We start from the raw sequence: 21,044 nt of genomic DNA on the forward strand, positions 1-21,044 counted from the left end.
CTCTCCTGCGGCTCTTTTGAAAGGATAAGATTAATTATCCCTTCAGCAGGGACAGACCAGGGCTTGGGGTGGGATGGCTGAGCTAGAGGGCAGGAGGGGACACAGCCCATGTCTGCAAGAGCTTAGTGCAACTGGGGTGTTGCTGGGGCAATGCTCTCAGCTGCCAGTCCTGTGGAAGAGGGGTCACCTGCTTTGGAGAAGGTATGTGACAGGAATGCAGGATTAGACTATTTTGCAGCATCTGCACAAAATAAATAACGGAGCTTATCAAGGATGCATGTAGCTGCTCCAGAGGGGAAAAAGCAGCAACAGGTCCTACAGTGCAGTAGCTCACAGCCTAGCACTGAGGACCAAAGCAGCACCAAGAATCCCCTCATTTAACTCAGACCATCAGCAGGGCATATCCTACTCACCCTCAGCGGGTGCCACTTGATGTGAAATTAAACCAAGTTGCTGGCAGGATACAATCCTCCCACACACCCTGTGGTCTAGACCACCCAGACTGTTAGCTGCAAATGGATAAACATGCTAACAAAAAGCAAAACCTCCCAGAGAGGCTACGCATACTGCAGGTACCTGTTATTTCTCCTTTCCTTACAGCAAAAGGGATAACCATATCAAAGGGTCTGAATCCCATGCCGTTCATGTCTCCAACCGGGACATAAGCTTCTTCCGTGACCTAAAGGAAGCAAAAGGATTGGTCACTTCAAAAAGGATGGTATACCCAAGTGAACATTGAGCAACTCCACTGCGTGCACAAGCAGAAGAGAGCGCGCAGTGATTATTGCAGCCAGCCACAGGACTGGGCTCAACCACAGCAGTGCCCAGCCAAGCTCTCCTTCATAACACCACCACACTGCAGAGCAGAGCGAATCAAACACGGCGTGAATGGAAGACATGCTGGAAAAAAGGTAAGAGATAAAAATGGAACACAAAGGGGTGGAAGACAATGTAGTGCACGCAAGACCCAAAGTGGTTCCATCTGAAAGGATTTAATTGCTTAAGGCCTGGAAGAGAAAGTGATTTTTGAATGGGGCAGAGTGATTGCAACACAAAATGGACAAAAGAAACAAGTTTCACAATGCGACTCTGGACTCAAGACACTGGGCTGTTTTACTGAGAAAACAAAGCGATACAATTAGGTTGCTTTTTTCAACAGTAGACACTGCAGAAGTAGAAGCTGTAGGTGTAATGATCCTCTTCGTGTTTAAATGAGAGTTTGTTTGGAGACTCCCTTCAAGCAGCAAAGAAAAAACAAAGTCTGGATCCCAAGAACAATTGATCAAACAGAAAGAACGAACACAATGACCAGAGCAATTCAAGCAGTCCCAAGAAGCAGGCTGTCATCTGAAATGGAACACAGATGGGGGAAAAACAGCTGAAAAATGTAAAAATTGTGTACCCAAGGGTGGAATCCGGGGGGGGAGGCGCCCACTGGCTCCTGCGACCGCACGGCGGCATCATCTGCATCTACAGCCTGGGCAGGGGTAAAGGCAGGTTAGGTGGTGTTCTGGCATGGAGGCATTCCCACCTTTCACAGTACAGAACGCACAGCTCCTTCTAGCTCCTCAATACCTTCCTCCCACCACACAGCCCTCCCAGTCCTCTTACCATTGCAAGGACCTCGAAGTAGCCAGGGAAGCTGGGAAACTGCCTGTATCCACAGGCATTGGGCACTGGAGGAAGCCACCAGTGGCACAGCAAAGGGACAAAGCCGGTCTGTGCCATTGTTGGGACTTTGGAGGGAAGCTGGAAAGAAGTGCCTGAATGCTGGTGGAGTTGAATTTTAGAGCTACTTTTTTATGGGACTAATGCAGTGAGGGAAGTGAAAGGTTTAAAACTAAGATGCAAGTCCCCAGGCACTGTGCAGCACAGTGAGTGAGCTGGAAGGCAGGGGAGCTTGTCTCCGTGGGAAGGCTGCTCCTGGCTCATGCACTTGGGTGAATGACCCAGCCCACGTCCAGTCATAGCTGCAAAGCTATTCTTCCGATTCATAGCTGGGATAGTGTTGTCAAGACACCGAATGTGTTTTCCCCTGGTGCAGCCTCCCTTCCCAGACGTGCCAAGAGGATGACTTGCAAATTCCCATTACCTCCACTTAACCCAGCAAGAGTGGCAGGGGCTGACACCCACACAGGCAGCTCCACCAGGTTCAGCCACCCCAGCTCCTCCTGCCCATTTACACCACTGCAAACCACCCTAACAAAATAACCCGCTGGAAACTCATGCATGGAAAGACTCCACCAAGAAAACCAATGCAAAACAGAAATACTGCTGTTTCACTGTTCTCTGTCCCCAGCTGAGACACTCAAGTCAAACATGTACTGTAACAGTCAGCTAGGAAGTGGGAATTTTGGCTGGCTGAGAGCGGGCTCCCTGACCTCAAGAGGCATTTCCTGCAGTGAGCTTTGAGCAGCGACCAAGGGAGTAATTTTTCTCGTTAAAATCTTTGGAGACAAAAGTAGCGTCCCCACTGAAGTAGCAGGCAGGAAGAGCCGGCATGCCCAGCCCCAAGGACTCGTCCACGGGCTCCGGCCAGACTCAGCACAAGTACAGCCATGTGGTTTCACAGACCGAGATGAGCTGGAGGCTGCCTCAGCTGAGATTACAAGACCAAGACTTGTTTTACCAACACTAAGAGCTGTTCTTCACATGAGGGGTTTCTGTGAACCCTGAGAGGCACCTAGTCTGCCCCTCAGGGAGTGCTGGGGTTTTGTTTGCTTTTTAAACCTAAACATACTGAAGCACTGCACTTTAGAAGGAACGTAATTAGGAGGGGGATTTGGCTTTAACAGTTTAACTAGCACTTGCAAATAATTTTTAAGTGTGAGCTAACAGCCTGCTTCCCTGGGATCTGTCAGCAGACCGTTCCTTATTTTGGGGTCAACATTATAGACAGTGAGAGACAAGTCAGAGCACTGTATCTGACAACGGCTGATGTCATTAGTCGTAGAAGCTGATTACAACCACCCTTACATCACTTAGAGAAAGAACTACATAGTCAGGAAATGAAAAATGAATTTGTTCAGAGAAGCCAAGCCTTCATCCTCTGATGGCTTCTATCCCTCTTCACTTCACTGTATTGCCTGCTCAAAATAAGCTCTGCAAGTAACAAGGATTCATTAGCTCCTGCCAGTCTAATAAATGCCTAAACACACACACACACACACACACAGAGTTAACCTATCACCAAATAAAACGTGGCAGCAGGAAACCGAGTGGGAGGTATTTTTGGAGCAGAGCTGGCTTACCATGACGGTGAAAGGACTGTTGGGAATGTCCACTCCACCAAAGCGGACATAAATCACATAGGTTCCTGGTTTAGCGGCAGTGTAGAAGATATCGTAAGTCCCATCCTCGTTTTCAACAACATCTGCTTCAGCTTCTGTCCCATCTGGCGTCAGGACAGTGCACGTCACTTTTCCCTTCCCTGCTGATTTAGCGTCCACCACAAAACCAACCTCCTCACCAGTCTTCACAGTGGGTGCAATTCCAGGACCTGCAAGGCAATTTTTGTTACAGAAACTGTTCAGAGGACAGTTTTCCCAGGCAGGCTGCCCATAAGGTGCCTGGGAAGCACAGCACCAAAATGCTGGTCCCAGGGACACACAGACAGGGGTTTCGGAGCAGATGCACAAGGGACATTCATAGTGTTGGTCAGCATAGTGGCATGAAAGAGCTGGCCACCAGCTTTCCTTCTCTGCGATCAGAGAGACTGGATGAGAACAGAGAGGGGGGAAAAAGCTAAGTCTGAAGAAAGCAACGCCTTAACCCATATTCTTATCATCATACTCCCTTATGCAGAGCCAAAGGCACTATCTTCTACCTCAGCCAGCAACTTGGCGGTCACTGCTTTAAAATAAACCTCCCTGTGTAAACAGATATAAAAGGGCACAGTTGCAGCCATGGCCATGTTTCCTCCTACATTACCCACAAATGATTTTCCACTGTTCCACCACATGTTCCACACACACCCCACCCCCCCCCAAAAAAAAAATCATGAAACAATGCCCAAATTGTAGCAATCAGATCCAGGCTGAAGAATGCTGTGTTTAAATGAGAGCTATTAAGTCCTATTTGCAGTACATATTTAATAGTCCTGCTTCTGACTGGCACTTGTTACCAGGTAAATGGCTTGTTTTCAAGTGGCAACAAACCTGCTGTTTTAATACCTTGACAGTATTCCAGTATCTACTCCTACAGCGATTGTATTTCAGCTTTACAGCAGAGAGTCAGAGGCACTTCTTGGAAAGGGGAAATTTAAGCTGGCACCTGAGAGTAATGTCCATCAGTTATTTTGAATAGTTAGCGACTTGAGCTACTTGGAAGAGTATCAGATTCAGCCATTAAGGCCTCTCAAACAAATTTTGAAGCAAAGGGGATACCTGCTGACCGATGTTTTCCACTGTGCCAGGGATATAGTTCTGTTTAAGCAGGCTTGAAAATAGCCAGCTGCTGGATGGGCACTGGGTACGCTCTAACTGCACAATGCATGTCAGCACAATGCCCACTGTCACAGGTCTACAACCACAGATTAAGTTCTCCTGTTCAATTTGGTCTTGCCTAATTTATTTATTTATTTAAAATTGGGAGATTTAACATTCAGTGGCATTCTTGTAACTAGTTCCTGTCACTTCTGCTTCCTGCCACAGGCTCCAGCTGGCTGGGAGGTGGCAGAGTGCCATGGTGGCCAGCCCAAAGCTGCGTGATGACCACCCGTCCTGAGAACAGGTAAGGGTCAGAGCTATATATGTGCTCCTACAGCAACAAATTTGGAGCTCCTCCCCTACACCAAGGCACTGATTTCTGAGGTGATGATTTTTTGTGTTCAGTAATGTCTTATCGTTAGGTTCTCTCCTACCACCCACGCCTTCCAAAAGTCTGCTTAGACCCTGGCCAACCTTGAACAGACAAGAAAGCAGCAGAAACCTCCATTAATAACACCCAGCCAGATCAGGCTTTGCCTAATGCAGAAGCACACAGCCAGCTATTTACATCCTCAGAATTAATTCTGTTCTTGCTCGGAACGAAAAGCTTCTTGCAACACTCACAGTGCAAGGAGCATGATTCGGTGAACATGCACAGATATGTTATTTTTAAATCAACCTCACTGCAGTTCTCAGCAGGATTTATCTAGGCCAAAATAAGCATCAGACTTCAGTTGCATCTGGCTATTGTAACAACCCAGGCAGTTAAAGATTTTGCTGGAGACTGCAAGAGATACCTGCTCACCCACAGAGTGGATGCTTCTTTCTCTTTAGCAAAACCCCTCTTGTAAGAGCTGCCAGATTATACAATCTGGGTTCTAGCATCTTCTACACCAGTTACATCAACTGTACCATGCTCAGAAGGCAGCTTTACACCAAGTACAAACAGCAGCAAGAAAGAGGAGCTGACGCTGACACTGACCTGTGGCCAAACACTTGCTGGCATCCCCAGCTGGAGATGCCCGGATCCGATAGGGAGAGGACGGGATATCATCTCCACCGTACTTCACACCAATTGTATAGCGTCCTGTTTTGTCAGGGACATAAGTGACTGTGTAAGTGCCATCCTTGTTGTCGTGAATGTCTACTCTCTTGGGTTTGCCCTCTTGGTCCTGAGGAATGTAAAACAGAAGATTTAAGCACTATGAAGTTAGCTACGGATTTCTTTAGCAGGGCAGCAAATCTGTTCACAACCATATTTAGATAGTCTCAGACACAGAACTGCAGCTTTTTGAGGGTTAAATATATTTCACTCAAAGACTAGTACCAGGAAGAGACTATTAGGAGCAAAAAGGCATCAGACCACTATAAACCAATCAGTGCTATCATTAACTACCCTTTGTTTGATACAAGAATTTTTATAAGATATGAACTTTATATTAACTGTAAGAAGTTTCAGGCTTCATTGTCATGTCGCTGCAGGAAATGAAGAACACCTCCCCGGTCCCTGAGGCACAGATCAGGAGCCAGACTGCACAGCTCTGTCCCGACAAAGCACTCGGTAGCTTTGGCCAGCTGCTCCCCGAAAGGTTTGAGGTTGAGGGAAGCATTACGGGAGTCTGCCATCAACACTCCTTGATGAGGCATCCAGCTTCTGACACACTGTAAAAGTCTACAGTTAAACAGGTCTATGTAGTCCCTTCAACTACCATTTCTACACTGAATACAAAAATTAAAGAGATGCATAAAAAATACAGACCTGAGCTTCAGCATCAAGCTTTCATATCTACAACCAAGATCAGCACTGTGCATGATGTTTCTGGGAGAGCTACTCCCAGCCTCAGCTTTCAGTGCAACTCATCAGCTGCAAAGCATGAAGCATTTTAGAAAGTCTTCCAGGCCTGCTTACAGGGAACTGCATGTTGACCCCATTCTGTATTTTATGACTTAACACTGCCTGGGATACAGTATAAGCTGCAAAGGACTTGAGATTTTAGATACAGCACAAAAGAGCTTTTCTTTCAGAAGACTTGTGAAAAGTTTGATGTTCAACAGCTCAGAACAAGAAGCAAACAAATGCTGTGAGGAGGATCACCTATGCAATCCCTCCATGCAGGACTTGTGCAACTTTATCTTCAAAGCCATGGCTATACTGGGAGCTCTGATAAGCATTTTGGATCCTTTAAGACCACACTTGTCTGCTCAGGTCCAGCAAAGCAGTTGCCTTTACTCTGGCATGCTGCAGGACAGCATGGGAGCAAGAATGCAGAAGGGCAAGTACAACCAGCCACGCCATGACCTAGGCATGCCAGAGCTGAGAAGTGTGCTTTATGGCCCATTAACCAGAGACCTTTATGCTGAGGCCACCAGAAATTTCAGGAACAATAACAAAGTCAAATAAAAACATTCCTGTAGTATCTCCTGAAGCAGCTTATGACTTTTGGCAACCTTGAGGGAGACTGGCTTGTTAAATTATCTTCATGTAATGCTCAGTGTGGACGTTATCTCACGGCCTTGCTAAACTACACTGCTAGAAGGCTGTCTCCATTTCAAATTCCTGCATTTTCATAATCTTACAAGAAACTATTTATCTCATCTTGGGCATTTGTAGAGTGTAAGGTTAACCAAGAGCCAAGCGTAGCATGGATGATGACTTTAAGACAGAAGTCTCATAAAAAGCAGCCTCAAGAGCTTCACAAATACAGAGTGCAAGACACTGCTGTACTAGAGCTTAAGGTCCAGCCAGAAGCCCAGTCTCCAGGACACTGAGCATGTCAGGATACAGCTATGGACACTTCCAATAGGAGCCACTCGCGCCCACGTAGAACAACGTGTTTCCACTCCTGCACGGTTTTGTAGCTACTTACAGTGATCTGTACAGCCAGAAGTCCTTGCCCAGCATCCTTAGCATCCACAGCGAACTCCACAGGCAGGCTGGCAGGTATGCCATAGGAACTGAGACCTGGTCCACTCGCTGTCACTTTACTGGCATCGTATGTAGGAAGCACCTTCACCTTGAAGGGACTTAAAGGGAAACCCATTATTGCCCCCTCTTCCTTAGTCAATGGTTGAAAGTTACTGCAGTACACACTGAGGTGCTGCCAGCTCAAACCAGTGCTGAGCCCTGAAGTTGTGCAAGGAGCTGCACTCGTTAAGTAGAAAGGACCACAACAAGCCTTATATGGTGCTCACGCGCTGGTAGAGCACGATCAGGTCATTCTATCTTCAGTTCATCTAAGTTTATCTTCATCACCTTACCTGCGTGGAACCTCTTCATCAGCATATTTGACAGAGATCATGTAAGGTCCCTCCTGTGTAGGGGTGTACACCACTGTGTGGGTGCCATCTCCGTTGTCTACTACATTAACAGGCTCCACAACTCCTAAAAAAGTAACAGATGATTTTCTCAGCTGTGCTATTAAAACCTCACCAGCCAATTGCTGCACAAAGCTCCAAGACGAACTACTCATTTATAGTTTGCAACAAGCTAAATTTCAATTGTTTTTTCCTCTTTGAATGAAGGCAATGGGTGTGGATCAGTGATCAGCTTTCCTTATTTTGTATTCAAGAGCCATTGATTTGAGATAGATTTGATATCCACTGCTCTCTGGGCTCCCATATTCTCACTGTAAACAAAAACTAGCATGACAATACTGGAGAAAAATCTGCCTTTCTGTACAGTCCAGGTCAAGAGCAACTGCTCAAAATACACTGAAGATCTTTCGAGAAGGGAAATAAGTAATGGTTATAATTGCCTGAACTGTCACATTTACAAGATTACATACTGTTACTGGGATTCACTGCACAGAATTGAGCCCTAAAGCCAGTTGGTGCATAGCATTCACCAACTGATTCTTTCACAATCAGGTATTTGGAAAGGCAGGCTCACTACCTAGGCAAGAGAGCCCTGCAAGCTGATGAAGTCCTAAGCAAGCAGGATCAATTATTTCAATTTGCATTAGGCTAAATCTACAGCAGATTATGTGGCATATCTGTTGAAATCAACACACAAAGCAGTCTACAAGCTGGCTTTAAAACACCGGAAAGATTAGCTGTAAAGCAAGCACAAAAAAAAAAGTATAGTGGCCATGCAAAGCTTAAAAGCAACACCACTGGTTCCCGTTCCCTCCTCCAAATGATTCTTGCTGTTGCCAACTGGATTTCCAAGAGCCAAAATTGCCAGTAGTTAAGTGAGAGTTCAAACCTGTCTCAGTGTCACCCTTTGGATCACCTTTAAAGAAATCCAAAATCGCTTTCAATGGGGAGTGTCGTCCCTGGGAATCCATCTCATCCGCTAAAATTAAAGAAGGGTTACCTGAGGGGCACCCACACCAGCGTGACCTGACACTTGTGTGCGGAAGCAGCTCTCGCCTCCTAGCAAGGTGAGACTTGCAGCCAAAAGGTACTCACTGCCGAGACACTGTGCCACTGAGACACAGCTTCCTAGGTTAATACAAACACCATTAACACTATCACTTGAGGGCCTTGCTGCTCTCTGGGGACCAGAGGGGTTCCACCATGTTTCAGAAACTCCTGCAACCCAGTGACATGGGTTTCCCAAGTCACCGTTCATGTACAAGACTTTGGATTTATTTTTTGATGTCTAAATCTAAGCCACAATTGTTCACTAGTGATGGTTACTCATGTCACTTCTCCCAGCTCTGAAGGTTAGGATAAAGCCATCAGAGACACTTCCCAAAGCAGCACTACCTTGGACACCGTTCTCCTCCTTTTACAGGATGACACATGGGTCAACTGTCAAGGTGCACACATCGGATGAACAGGAACAGAGGGAAGTGTTCACTCAAGTGGTATTGCCACCTTTGCAAGCAGGGCCAGGACTGTGTAACCCACCCAAACATGGAGATGGGGGCACAGCTGGATGGAGTACTCTGGTTCTTACCTCTGGGTCCTGCCACCACCACCTCGAGAGGTGCTACTCCTGCCTTGCTGGTGTCTACAGTGAAGGACTGTGGGATTTTGGCTCGAACAGCTGTTCCCAGACCTGGTCCTGCTATCTTCACCTTGCTGGGATCCACAACATCCTTCACAGGAACCTTGAAAGGACTGCCTGGAAGTTAACACAGCAAGTGTCAAACACCACAGAGTTAACAGTTACAAGAAACCAAAGGTGTTTTTGCCTACTTTTCCTTGGGCTTTTTTTATTACTATCCCTCAAGCTCAGGCAGGAATGACAACCCCACAGCCTCCACTTCTCCACTTCTGCAAAAGCCAGAATTGTGATGATGGTGTGTCTACATTTTCACCGTCTACTCAACAATTCAGTTGTGATCCACCTGCTTCTCACACCTCAGGAAAAAAATGCATGAAAGAAACCAGAAGTGCAAATGAAGCGTCATACAGGCACTTGTTACCTTCGTATTTTACCAAGTTCAGTATGTTGACAAATAAAATGGGAGCAATGGGAAAGAACTGGCTCACTCATAATGTCTAGGAAAGAATACCTAGATGTATGCTGTATGACAGCATTTAAGAACTTGAACATTGCAGCAAAATGTGTCTCGCATTTAGGAGCGTTTAATTCTTGGTATCAAGCAAAATATCATTCTTTTAATCATGAACTGCTGGATGCCAGATGTACTCGGAACATTCCTTAAACCTATTTCACTGCAGCTTAACACCCAGTGCAAATGCATACACAGGATTAGGTTCAGGAATATCTGGCTTAGGAAACAGTTGTTATGCTTTCTGCAGTGACCAAAACTTGACGTGTTTAATATAATCCCCCTGACAAGCTCAATCATTAGACCGTCTTACTGCAGAACAGAATCTAGAAGGCATGCACACACCAAAGGGCTATTTTCTTGACCTAATGTATTACGCACCACTTGTGCATAACACCAGTTATTTGTCAAGGGCTAGTGTCCCTTCCCCTGTTCCACCCATCTGTACCCACTCTTTTCTTCCCTCCTGCAGGTGCTACAGTCTTGACGAGGCTCCTCCACATCCCCACGGAGGCTTTTTCAGAAACAAGAGACTGCAGCCCTTCCTCAAAACTACTGCACCACAGAACAAAGCGCTCCACACTTCCCTGCCAGGTGTGAGGAACAAACGCCACTGCTGTTTCTGCCTGAATTCCCAGGAAAAGCAGAAAGTCAAAACCTCAACATCCCCCAGCATGAGTGAGATGCAGCCAAGGCACTGAGTCCTTAGTTCAATGCCTTCCCTCTTCTGAAAGACAGTGAGCAGGAGCTCTTACCAGGAATATGCTCTCCCCCATATGTGATGTTAACATCATAGTCTCCTGGAACATAAGGAATATACTCGGCGCTGCAGCTCCCATCCTTGTTATCTTTACAGCTGATTTTAGACTCTGAAGGTCCTTCAACAGTTATTCCAAGGCCACCAATTCCTGCCCCTCTGCAAGACAGAAATACACGCTGTTAGAATTACCTGCTTCTAACAGCAGTTTCATAGCCTTAGTGTGCTCTGGCTGCATTTTTACTCTTATTGGAAATGCGGTAACCTGACTTCTGATGTCCAGCCTTCAGCATGCTCTGGCATGCAAAGTCATTCAGTATAGCCTCACTCACATTCTCCTAGAATTTTACCCTCAACCACTATCGAACCCTGATCTCTGCAGAGCAGAGTGCTCAGTACGTGACGAGGTAGCACACACAGCCATCAGAAGGACACAGCTTAGCCTTTTTATAAATATTTGTAGTGGGTTTAGCATCCTAACCTTTAGGTTGGATATTAGGAAAAGATTCTTCGCCCCAGAGGGTGGTGGAGCACTGGAACAGGCTCCCCAGGGAGGCAGTCATGGCACCAAGCCTGATGATATTCAAGAAGCACTTGCACAATGCCCTCAGAGACATGGTGTGAATTCTGGGGTTGTCCTGTGCAGGGACAGGTGTTGGACTCAATGATCCTTGTGCGTCCCTTCCAACTCAGGGCATTCTATGATTCTATGATCCTGCATCACACAGGCCACTACACTCCTCTCTCTTGCAGATACTCCTTAACGATCAAGTAGGCCCAGTTACCTGGTCACAACCGAAAAGGCATTTGGCTGGTTTGTGAGAGCTTCTTTGAGTCCAGGTCCTTGTGCCTTCACACGTGATGGATGGCAGCCCTCTGTCACATTCACTCTGAAGGGACTGTTTGGCACAGGTACACCATCATACGTTATGCTGACTGTGTGCGGACCTGTTAAGAGGAGAAAAACATGTCCTGAATTCCCTAAATATTCTCATCACTTCTACAAGATGCCACAGACTTAAATGTCAGTAGATGGGTAAGAGCTTCCTCCTGCACTTCACCAGACTTCACTAGTGTTTCATAACCATGATGACATCTACACTGTTCTTCTGAAGCCAAGTTACTGTAAAAGTCAGTTCTTCAAGTTAAAATAGAGCTACTTCCTGCAGAATTAGCTCCTCTGTTGGCAAAAATCTTGTTAAAATGCCAACAAGTTACTGGCAAGCCTCAGCAGTTGGCCAAATGAAAGTGTCAGAAGAGCTGCTTGCTCTTGGTTTTCCCCTCTCAAGTGGAAAAAAAACCCCAAAACAACAAAACTCAAACAAACAAACACCCAGAGGTTACCCTTTTCAAACGGCGTGTACTCTACTGAATACGTTCCATCGGCATTGTCTTGGATGAGACAGTCCGTGGGGGAGCCGGACGGGCTAGTGATCTGTGTCCTGATGTGGTCACCACCAGCCTTTGTTAGAGGTCGAGCATCCACAGTGAACTCAGTTGTAGCTTCTCGGAAGACATCTGCAGGATACGTTTTGAAGAGCCACTTCAAGAATCACATGTATTTCCGCTAACAAAACATTTTGTGAACCAGCATGATAAACAACTCATTTGGGAACATAATGAAACACCCCCGTCTGAGGGTCACCATGGGAACAAGCAAGGATATTACAACTTTTAATGCTCAGAACACTCTGTGCAGGTTAAAGGACTGCAAGTCCTACAAACTCTGATAACAACAGTTATTCTCACCTTTCCCTTCCACTCCTGGCCCAAACACTTTAACTCTGCTTGTGTCCACAGCTGGCTCCACTTTGACCCGGGCTGGGAATTTAGGCACTTGCTCTCCTCCATATTTCATCTTGATTGTGTACATGCCAGCCGAGAGTGGCACATATGTTATGACATAGGTCCCATCTTTGTTATCATCTATCTGGACCTCGGCTTTGGCACCAGCATCTGACACCACGTCCACCCGGAGGTCGCCGGGACCTGCTTCTGTGCAGTTAACGTTCAGCAGCCCTGGCTCACCTACTTTACCACGTTCCAGACCTGGGCCTGTGGCAATGACTTTAGAGACATCAAATGGCATTTCTATGTCTGCCTTAAACGGCGAACCAGGAACGTGAACTTCTTCGAAGAGGATGTTTACAAAATACTCTCCAGGCTTTGTAGGCAGGTAGGAGACAGAGCAGGTTCCATCACCATTGTCTGAGCATTCAATTTTAGCTTCACATGGGCCTTCTACTGTCAAACCTAAACCTCCAGTTCCTGCTCCTTTGGTATCTATCGTAAATTGGGCTGGTTTTCCAACAAGGCCCCCTCGAAGACCTGGACCATGAGCTTTTACCTAGAAGAGAATATGCAGTTGAGCTAAACTAATTTTTTCATGTTATTCCTAGCACAGACTGCCTTGTTAGACTTGTTTGTATTTTGGACTCAATTAACAAACTCTTAAAAATACAGAGAAAGCAACATCTCCTTTGCCACTACTCCCTCCCAGTTTTACTGTAAAGTTGGTATCTCTTCTCCAAGGAGGTTTCAAGGCAAGGATATTCATGGTCTCACCATAGCTGTTTTTATATAGCCATGGGATATGAAAAGGGGAAACATTGAAATATTTGATGGCTGTACATACATTTGTCTTGAAATTTATTTCCTTAGAAAGAAGCATCTCAATTAATACAGTCGAGATGCTCATGAGGCCAAGTTCTATTAAATTAGGAGCAGTACTTGTATTTGGCACACTATGCAGGGTGCTTGCAGTATTCTTAATTAGTTCAATGTTTTTTCAAATACAGTGTTACAGGAATGACTTCAAGTCATGGAGCCTGCAAAAGGAATGACTCAGTGCTCTAAGTAAGGATGTTCCTGGCTGTGGTTTGGCCAAACCCAAGCCAGGTCTCACAGAATAGCCCACAATTCAGTTTTCAGGTATCAGTTGCTATTACAGGCCTAAACTGTTCACTTACCTTGGAGGGGTCTGGAGGTAGCGTGGCCTCCACAGTATAGGGGCTCCCTGGGACTGGGTTGCCATCATAACTCACATCTACCATGTACAGTCCTTCTTCCCTTGGGATGTATTTTGCAGTGCTGCACTCCTTACCCAGAACTGGTTCCACCAGACATGGCACAGCTTTCCTCATAGGACTGGAAATATTAACATCCAGTTTGCCTTGCCCACCAGCACCTTTGGTGTCAATTACAAATTCCTGATCCTTCCCTACTTCCACTCCTGAAAAAGACAAAAACCGCATTACTACGCTAAGTACTCAACACCAGACAGTGCTCCAAGAAATTTCTCATGCGCATACACTGAGGGAGCCAACACTGTCAGAGCCCTGCTCAGTGTGCATCCCTCCGCATGAAAAAAAACCTGCCAAACCAAACAAAAAAATAAACAAGTGCTTTGGTTAAGTGGAGCTACAAAGCTACAGTGCTAAGCAAGCCTGTAAGATATGGCCTGACAGTATCAAAGGCTCATCTCTGGAATGCAACAGCATTTCACAGCCCTAAATTATTCTGCTTTTAGAAAACAAAGAGACTGTATGAATGACATTCTGTACTGTAGCAGTTAAATGTATTTGAACAAACAGCCATCTAGGCCCAGGGAAACCAGATTTCATCAGCAGGTACCCAGCCTGGTGAAGAGTCCAGTTCTATTCACTAAAACAACTAAACCCCAACACATGCTTTGTCCACACTGCTATGTAATCTTTGTTAAAAAAAAAAATCTAAATTGAAATTCAGTTCTCAAGAGGACCAGCTAAGTCAAAGTGGTCAAGCTATAAAGTTGGAGCTGGTTGATCCCCAACTGTAGCAAGTTAAAGAGAAGATTGTTTTGCCCACTTCTGCTCCAGCAGGATATGTTGGCTATCACCCAGATTCAGGAGACACTTCAGGAGGTAGGCTACAGGGCTTCCAGCCCAAAAGTACTTACTGTTTTCAAGTCCATTGACTTTAACTTTGCTTAGGTCTAGCGGAGCAGCAACACCCACAGTGAAAGGGCTTTTAGGAATAGGATCACCACCGTAAGTTACCAAAACCTTCATTGGACCCTAGTTGAAGAATTTACAAGTTAGTTCAGTTCCTCACTTCATACAGGCACGCCAACATCTGAGCAATACATAACCACTTCACCTAATCCATTTTAGCTGACCACAGCCAAACTTACTGGTTTATCGACTCAAGCTCTCACCCCAATGCAGCCCTTCAAAGTATTAAATAGTTTTTATTTAATGCAGGAAGAGAGACAAAGATGGTTCTTTCCAACATTTAATTAGACTATATTCAAGCTGCCTGGAAAAACCTCCAGCTCAGGCTGGCTCCCACCCTCTCGGCACTCAGAGCCTACAGCTGAATGAATGTCCCAGTGCTCCAGACCAGGTATCCCCTTCCACCACATGGAGCGGCCAGGCCAAAGCCAAGCCTGCAAAGAGGCCATATTATTACAGCATCTGAAATACCAGGGTTTTAAGCTTTACAAGTCAGAAAGATTAATGCTCTTGTGTATTTTGGCTGGAATACCACAAAACCATGGCAAGCTTCAGCCCACGATGTGTACTCCTTTTATTCTCTCCTACCGCAGTCCATATTTTAGCTATATTCACTGTTTGCTTACTTTTCATTCTTGGCCAGCTCAGCTCCCAAGTGAAATAATCATGGATGTTTCACACAAGCTAGTGAATAGCTTCCACGATTATTCTTGGTTGTTTTTAGAAAACACACAAACGGGTAGCTGTAGCAACACCGAGAGACAGATAAGGCTGAGTAAACAGCATTAGAACAAGGCTCCTCTGCTGCTGACGTGGCCCCTCAGGAATTTACCTACCTAGTCCTTCCTCCTCGCACTCTGAAGGGTCCAGGGTCTCATTTGTAAGCTACGAACCCTAGAAAGACAGGGTCCAGGAACAACCTATGTGCTCACAGCCTGGAGGGACAATAAGGCTACTCTAATTACTGTGCAGTCTGTCTTCATCTCCTCTTTTTAACGATTGCTATCCCATCACTAACATCTCCAAGCTTCTCCTGTAAGTCTGCAGCTCCTCCATGACCCAAGGTACTCCTCCAGATGGGAGACCCAAGTGGGAAACCTGTTTCTGGTATCCTGGCTTGTTTCACCCCCACTTTTCATGTGAAACGTAGCAATCTGGTACTGCTCACACACACACGTGGAGTTCAGACGACTTTTTCTCCCTTCTGCATACCAACCCTGACTAAATATGCAAAAGCTTCTCCAAACAGGCACGCCAGCCACATGCTGAGATCATGCAACTGCTTTATCCAAAAACAAATGCTAACTCTACGGTGCTTCCAAGGATTATAATCCAGCATTATCAGATAAATAATGCTGCAGGACTACATATCAGTCCACTTTTGTACAGCTACATTCAAGGAAGCTGGTGCAGATGACCAAGTAGCTCATGTGATTGTTCAGCAGAACAAGGGCAGCAAAACAATCATCTCAGTACTACAGCACCTATGTCTTCAGAAAGAGATGAGATTCATGCATTCCGGAATTTAATGACGCTTTACAAACACACAAGCGCAGCATAAGGAAAAATACTTCTAGTTATTAGCAGGTTCCACTTTCAGCTCTTTAATGGTGTTGCTAGGAAGCATCTGTCTATGAACCAAAACAAGTTAGACTGAATTTTATTTCCAACCCAAGGGCAAACCTCAAATACAGAAAAATATTTTGACACATTTTATCTGCAGCCCAGCTTCCCTCCTCAGCACCAACTCGTTCACTTTCCTACTGTGGAGCTGGTGCATCATCACCCAAACGCTGTGCTTTTTGTCCCTGCTCTGGGGACAAAAAGCACTGCTTTGCACTGCAGCTCCTTTGACAACAGCAGCTTGCTGAGAGGCAGCACAGCCCCGACTCTGCAGGAGCACGGCAGCCCAGAGCAGCTGGTGCAGGCGCCAGCTCCGCTTTGGACCCCGGGAAGGTTTGCCACCTTTCATCTTCAACTGATAAGGTGTGGAATGACAACATGAGTGATGTGCTACTGCCTCAATATCTCAGTTGTTCCCAGAAAACAGTGACAAGCTGTCAATAACTACATCAGAAAATTGCATTACTGCTTTCCAATCCCAATTGTCCTGCAGGCTTTAGGGTTCCCTGGGAGCCGGACACCCTGGCAAGTTTTATCTGCTCATTCCTCTGTGCATGGGTACCAGGGAGGGAGGTCAGAGCACCACAACAAGATGAGCCATTCCTGCTTCTATTCCTACAGGAGTCGGACCTACCTGCTGTATGGGAGTATACCTAACAGTGTGAGAATAGTCATAGTTGTCAATGATATCCAGATCTGCCACCACCTCTCCTGGCACTGGGCTGCTGAACTGCACATCCAGCAGTGCTTTTCCAGCTCCCTTGGTGAACACAGTGAAGTGCGTTGGCTTGCCATTTTCCACTCCTGAAGAAAAATGTTAATTCTAATTTATGCAGAGCTCGCACACAGATACTCTTCCCAAGAAGCATCTGGTACCTACAAAGCCCATCAAGTAAAATGCCAAGGGAACGGAGTTATTTCCAGTTGCCTGGCACCCCACCCCGCTGTGCCCAGGACTGCATCACTGCATCCCAGCAATGCTCAGCAGCCAGGCAGTGGCTACCCTGCAACAGCCCCTCACAGTCCAGCACTGGCCACACCATCTCAACCCAGTTCTCACCAGTTTTGTTCAGCCCAGGTCCTTCAGCTTTCACTTTGCTGGCATCATGCGAGGGGTCCACTTTAACTCTGAATGGGCTGGCAGGAATTTCCTGCAACAGAAACAGAGTTCTAAACATAACCAGGTCACTCTTCACTAGCTGAAACTAGAGAGACCATAATGTTAAGATACTTGTTTTAACTCCATCACCACTTTGAGTAAAATTTCACCTCACTTAAACACTCTGCTCTGCCTTACTGAGTAGGATCATTAGAAATCTAGGGCAAAGTTAATAGGTGGACAGTTTGCAGGGCCGCCCCCCACTCCTTTTTTCTTTTAAGGAAATCTTACGTTTATTCCCATGTTCCTTGGAAAGCCACTTAGTGATGAGGCAAAGCTGCTTTCTAAAGGATAGAAAACCTGAGACTACACTCATTATGCCAACCCAACACATTACATGCTTGAACTTCAGTGTTTCCAGCCAACCCCTCTCATTTGTGTACCTTCAAGTGCTACAAAAGTGTTTTTAGAAACAGTGACCAGGCAAAATGCATGCGAGCTGAAATGGAAGGAGCCAGCTGTAAAGTGCCACAGCCAGCTGTGAACTGGCACGTGCTCAGCAATCAAGGAGCAGATAAACAGACTCTGGAAACATCAGGCTGTAAAACAAAGATTACAAACCTCTCCTGCAAAAAGCACTTTAATAGTGTAGCGCCCAGCAGCAGGTGGTGCATATTTCACTGTGAAGGTATCATTAGCATTGTGGATGATGTCAAAATCAATGTCTTCTTCCTCATTGCTCACCACACGAGCATCACACTTAATTCCAACGCTGACATCACCTTGAAAAAGCAAACGGAGGTTTTGCTACTGGACAGTACATTGCTAGCCAAATGGCCAACACATTCCCATTTCCAGTAGTTGTTCAAGTCACCATGTTAATTGGTGTAACAGGTCACATCACAAATCATTGCAATGTTCTGCTTCCCAAGGTTTTTCCATGAAACAAGGAAAACCAGCATGAAACAGTACATAATCCACACACCCCCACTTCTGTGACCTGTGGTTCTGATACCACAGCAACAGCCCAGCCTGCCTTTACCTTCTCCTGCATCCGTGCAGTCAACAGTGAAGTGGGTTGGCTCATTTGCTTTCAGGCCAGTTCTCTCCACACCAGGTCCAAACACTTTCACTTTCTGAGGATGACTCCCTTGACCAATAAGGACCTACATGGATTTACAAGAGTCATAATCTCACATCTGTGTCACACTCAAGACCAGAGTGAGGTCAAAGCATTGCTTGGATAGAGGCTACAGAAAAACAGTACCAAGGTAAGAGTGAATTGCCCCAACTCCCCCAGGCTGCAGCGGTACTGATAGGAGACCTCTGATGTGTGAACTTGTGAAAACAGAAAGCTTTTTTCAAGTGGACAGATTCCTAAAAAAAAAACAGGAGCAAAAGGGCACACCTCCTTGAAGTTCACAGAAGGGTTTTATCATCCTAGTTGTAATGACAAGTGGTTGTGAACATGGATGTCCTACTTGGCTAAAACCAGTAATACGTACTACTCTGTACTTACCCTAAATGGGCTATTGGGCACATTGGCTCCTCCCCAGACAACTGAAATTGTATGTTTGATTGGTTTAACTGGCACATAGGAACAGGCAAACACACCATCAGGCTTGCTCTTTATCTGGATATCAATAGGGTTTCCTTCTCCATCCTAAAAGGCAGTAATACAAGCAGAAGGTTCAGGTACTTTAAAAATGTTTGTATAGTTTGAACAGCCCAAGACTCTTCCAAAACGTGTGGTTTTTTCCAGAACTACAGCTCAGAAATACTGAAGAAATATGCAAATTATACTCCTGTAAGTCTTCCTCATCTAACACCTGCTCATTTGTAACACCATCCTACAACACATATTTTAACAAGCTTGCCTGACATTCATAGGCTCAGAGACACTTCGGGTGCTTCCAAATGACAACTCCAGGAAATTACAGCTTGCTTTGCTGAGGAGACTCCAAGTAAGGAAGCAAAGCCATGTATTTCATACGTCAGGGAGAAGTCACCTTGTCTTCAGTTAGGTTTGTTGCCTGACTACATTACACAGATCAAAGTAGAGAGCTTTGAGAGAATTACACATGCCCAGAATTAAGTGGTGTGTAAGCAAGTGGAAATACTTAAGGCATTTTTCTCAACAGTATTAAAGTCCTTTTGCTGAAGTTTCACATAGCTGCCTTTGGCTTTTTACCTGCGCATACATCTTCAGAGGTGCTTTCCCACCATCCTTCGTTTCAACCGTGAACTCAGCAGGATTGTTCACTATACAGCCAGTCCTCTCCAAGCCCGGGCCATAAGCCTTCACCTAAAAAAAAAACCCAACCCCAAGAGTCTTAGCTTGCAGTTCAGAACGAGAAGTAAAACTAAGCTATTTATTTCTAAAGACCTTCCCACAAAACCCATAAAGCACAGGATACAAGTAGAGGCTAGTGTGAAAGTTGAGAATTTGGACTAATCAGCAAGTTTTCATTACATTAAATCAAAACCACAACAGTGTTATTAGGAAAAGCTGAGTAATATCTGGCTGGAGCATGGCAAATGCAGAGCTTTAAAGTAGAGGCAACTTAAGAGTAAAGTCTGTTACCAGAAACCTTCAGAAAGATCTCTGCTGTAGTTATACCAAAGACGTGTTATGCCACGGATGAACTCTTATACACCACCTTATCTGGGTTGAAGTCTCCTGAAGCTGGTCGGATGAAGGCCATGTAAGGGCTGTCTTTTATGTCCTCATCATCACACATGATGTGCACAGCATATTCACCAGGCTCTTTGGGCCAATACTTCACATCACATGAGCCATCGTTCTTGTCATCACACTCAATTTTAGCCTGAGAAGGGCCTTCTATCGCAAAGCCTAAAAAAGGAACAAGTAGGTTCCTCGTGTTAGGTTTGTGGTGGCTGCTAATTTAGTGCCACTTCCCCAAACTGCTTTTTATTAACCATAACCATGCCTGATGCTCTCTATCACCCTTCTTCAGCAATATAAGAGATAATCCATCATTCCCTTCTGGATCTCATCCCACAAAACCACAGATTAACACTCCCCATCATACACATTTCTGTCTCTAAGACTTGCCTTTGATACTCTAAGTTTGTGTTTAGACCAAAACATCTTACAGACATGGTTTTTAACTGCTGGGATATCTATTGTTTCTCATGAGTTCATTGCTAGCATTGCAATGTGTAAGTATTTCAGGCAAACTAAGTAACATACCAAGAGAGCCAACTTCTGTGCCAATGGATTCTACCACAAAGTCAGCTGATTTGCCCACAATCCCCTCATGCAGGCCTGGCCCCCAGGCTCGCACTTTCTGAGGACCTGCTTCATGACCCACTTGAACTTCAAAGGGACTACAAGAGAAAAGCAAAGCATGGGATTAGAAATGAGGACAAATACAGCATCCATATTTTTCCCCAGGCATTTTAGTGAGGCTTTACATTGGATTTCCCAAATTAATAGATGCTATCATGTGGTGGCACAGTGCCCAGCAGCCTGTCTTTCTAGCAGAGAGGTCATCAAACCCATCATCTAATTACATCTTGCACCACAAATCCTGCATGTCAAATATTTGGCTTGCACTGCTTGCTGTTGCCCTGGACACTAAAATAACAGACCCTTTAAAAACTCACAGCAAAGTCCAAGCTGCATGATCCACCAAATTTTACTGGGTTTTTTATTCA

The 21,044-nt window shown here is 45.5% G+C and overlaps 1 protein-coding gene across 6 annotated transcripts in view; it reads right to left on the reverse strand.

Annotated features, from left to right (window-relative positions):
* Positions 1-21,044, reverse strand: part of FLNB (filamin B) — a 74,428-nt gene that overhangs the window by 16,072 nt on the left and 37,312 nt on the right. For 3 of the 6 annotated variants that reach the window (XM_075096076.1, XM_075096078.1, XM_075096073.1), the window contains exons 11-32: positions 20,578-20,714; positions 20,024-20,217; positions 19,555-19,668; positions 18,883-19,026; positions 18,406-18,529; positions 17,985-18,145; positions 17,325-17,415; positions 16,899-17,068; positions 14,587-14,704; positions 13,619-13,881; positions 12,399-12,996; positions 11,994-12,167; positions 11,435-11,597; positions 10,648-10,808; positions 9,331-9,498; positions 8,632-8,721; positions 7,686-7,809; positions 7,295-7,451; positions 5,410-5,599; positions 3,252-3,499; positions 1,403-1,477; positions 577-679 (exon numbers count right to left, since the gene is read on the reverse strand). In XM_075096076.1, coding sequence (XP_074952177.1) covers positions 577-679; positions 1,403-1,477; positions 3,252-3,499; positions 5,410-5,599; positions 7,295-7,451; positions 7,686-7,809; positions 8,632-8,721; positions 9,331-9,498; positions 10,648-10,808; positions 11,435-11,597; positions 11,994-12,167; positions 12,399-12,996; positions 13,619-13,881; positions 14,587-14,704; positions 16,899-17,068; positions 17,325-17,415; positions 17,985-18,145; positions 18,406-18,529; positions 18,883-19,026; positions 19,555-19,668; positions 20,024-20,217; positions 20,578-20,714 — 3,767 coding nt within the window. The remainder of the gene's footprint in view (positions 1-576; positions 680-1,402; positions 1,478-3,251; positions 3,500-5,409; positions 5,600-7,294; positions 7,452-7,685; positions 7,810-8,631; positions 8,722-9,330; positions 9,499-10,647; positions 10,809-11,434; positions 11,598-11,993; positions 12,168-12,398; positions 12,997-13,618; positions 13,882-14,586; positions 14,705-16,898; positions 17,069-17,324; positions 17,416-17,984; positions 18,146-18,405; positions 18,530-18,882; positions 19,027-19,554; positions 19,669-20,023; positions 20,218-20,577; positions 20,715-21,044) is intronic. The other 3 variants (XM_075096075.1, XM_075096074.1, XM_075096077.1) reach the window with 3 other exon arrangements.

This window comes from Phalacrocorax aristotelis, chromosome 6 (assembly GCF_949628215.1).
Source record: "Phalacrocorax aristotelis chromosome 6, bGulAri2.1, whole genome shotgun sequence".
NCBI classification, from domain to species: domain Eukaryota; kingdom Metazoa; phylum Chordata; class Aves; order Suliformes; family Phalacrocoracidae; genus Phalacrocorax; species Phalacrocorax aristotelis.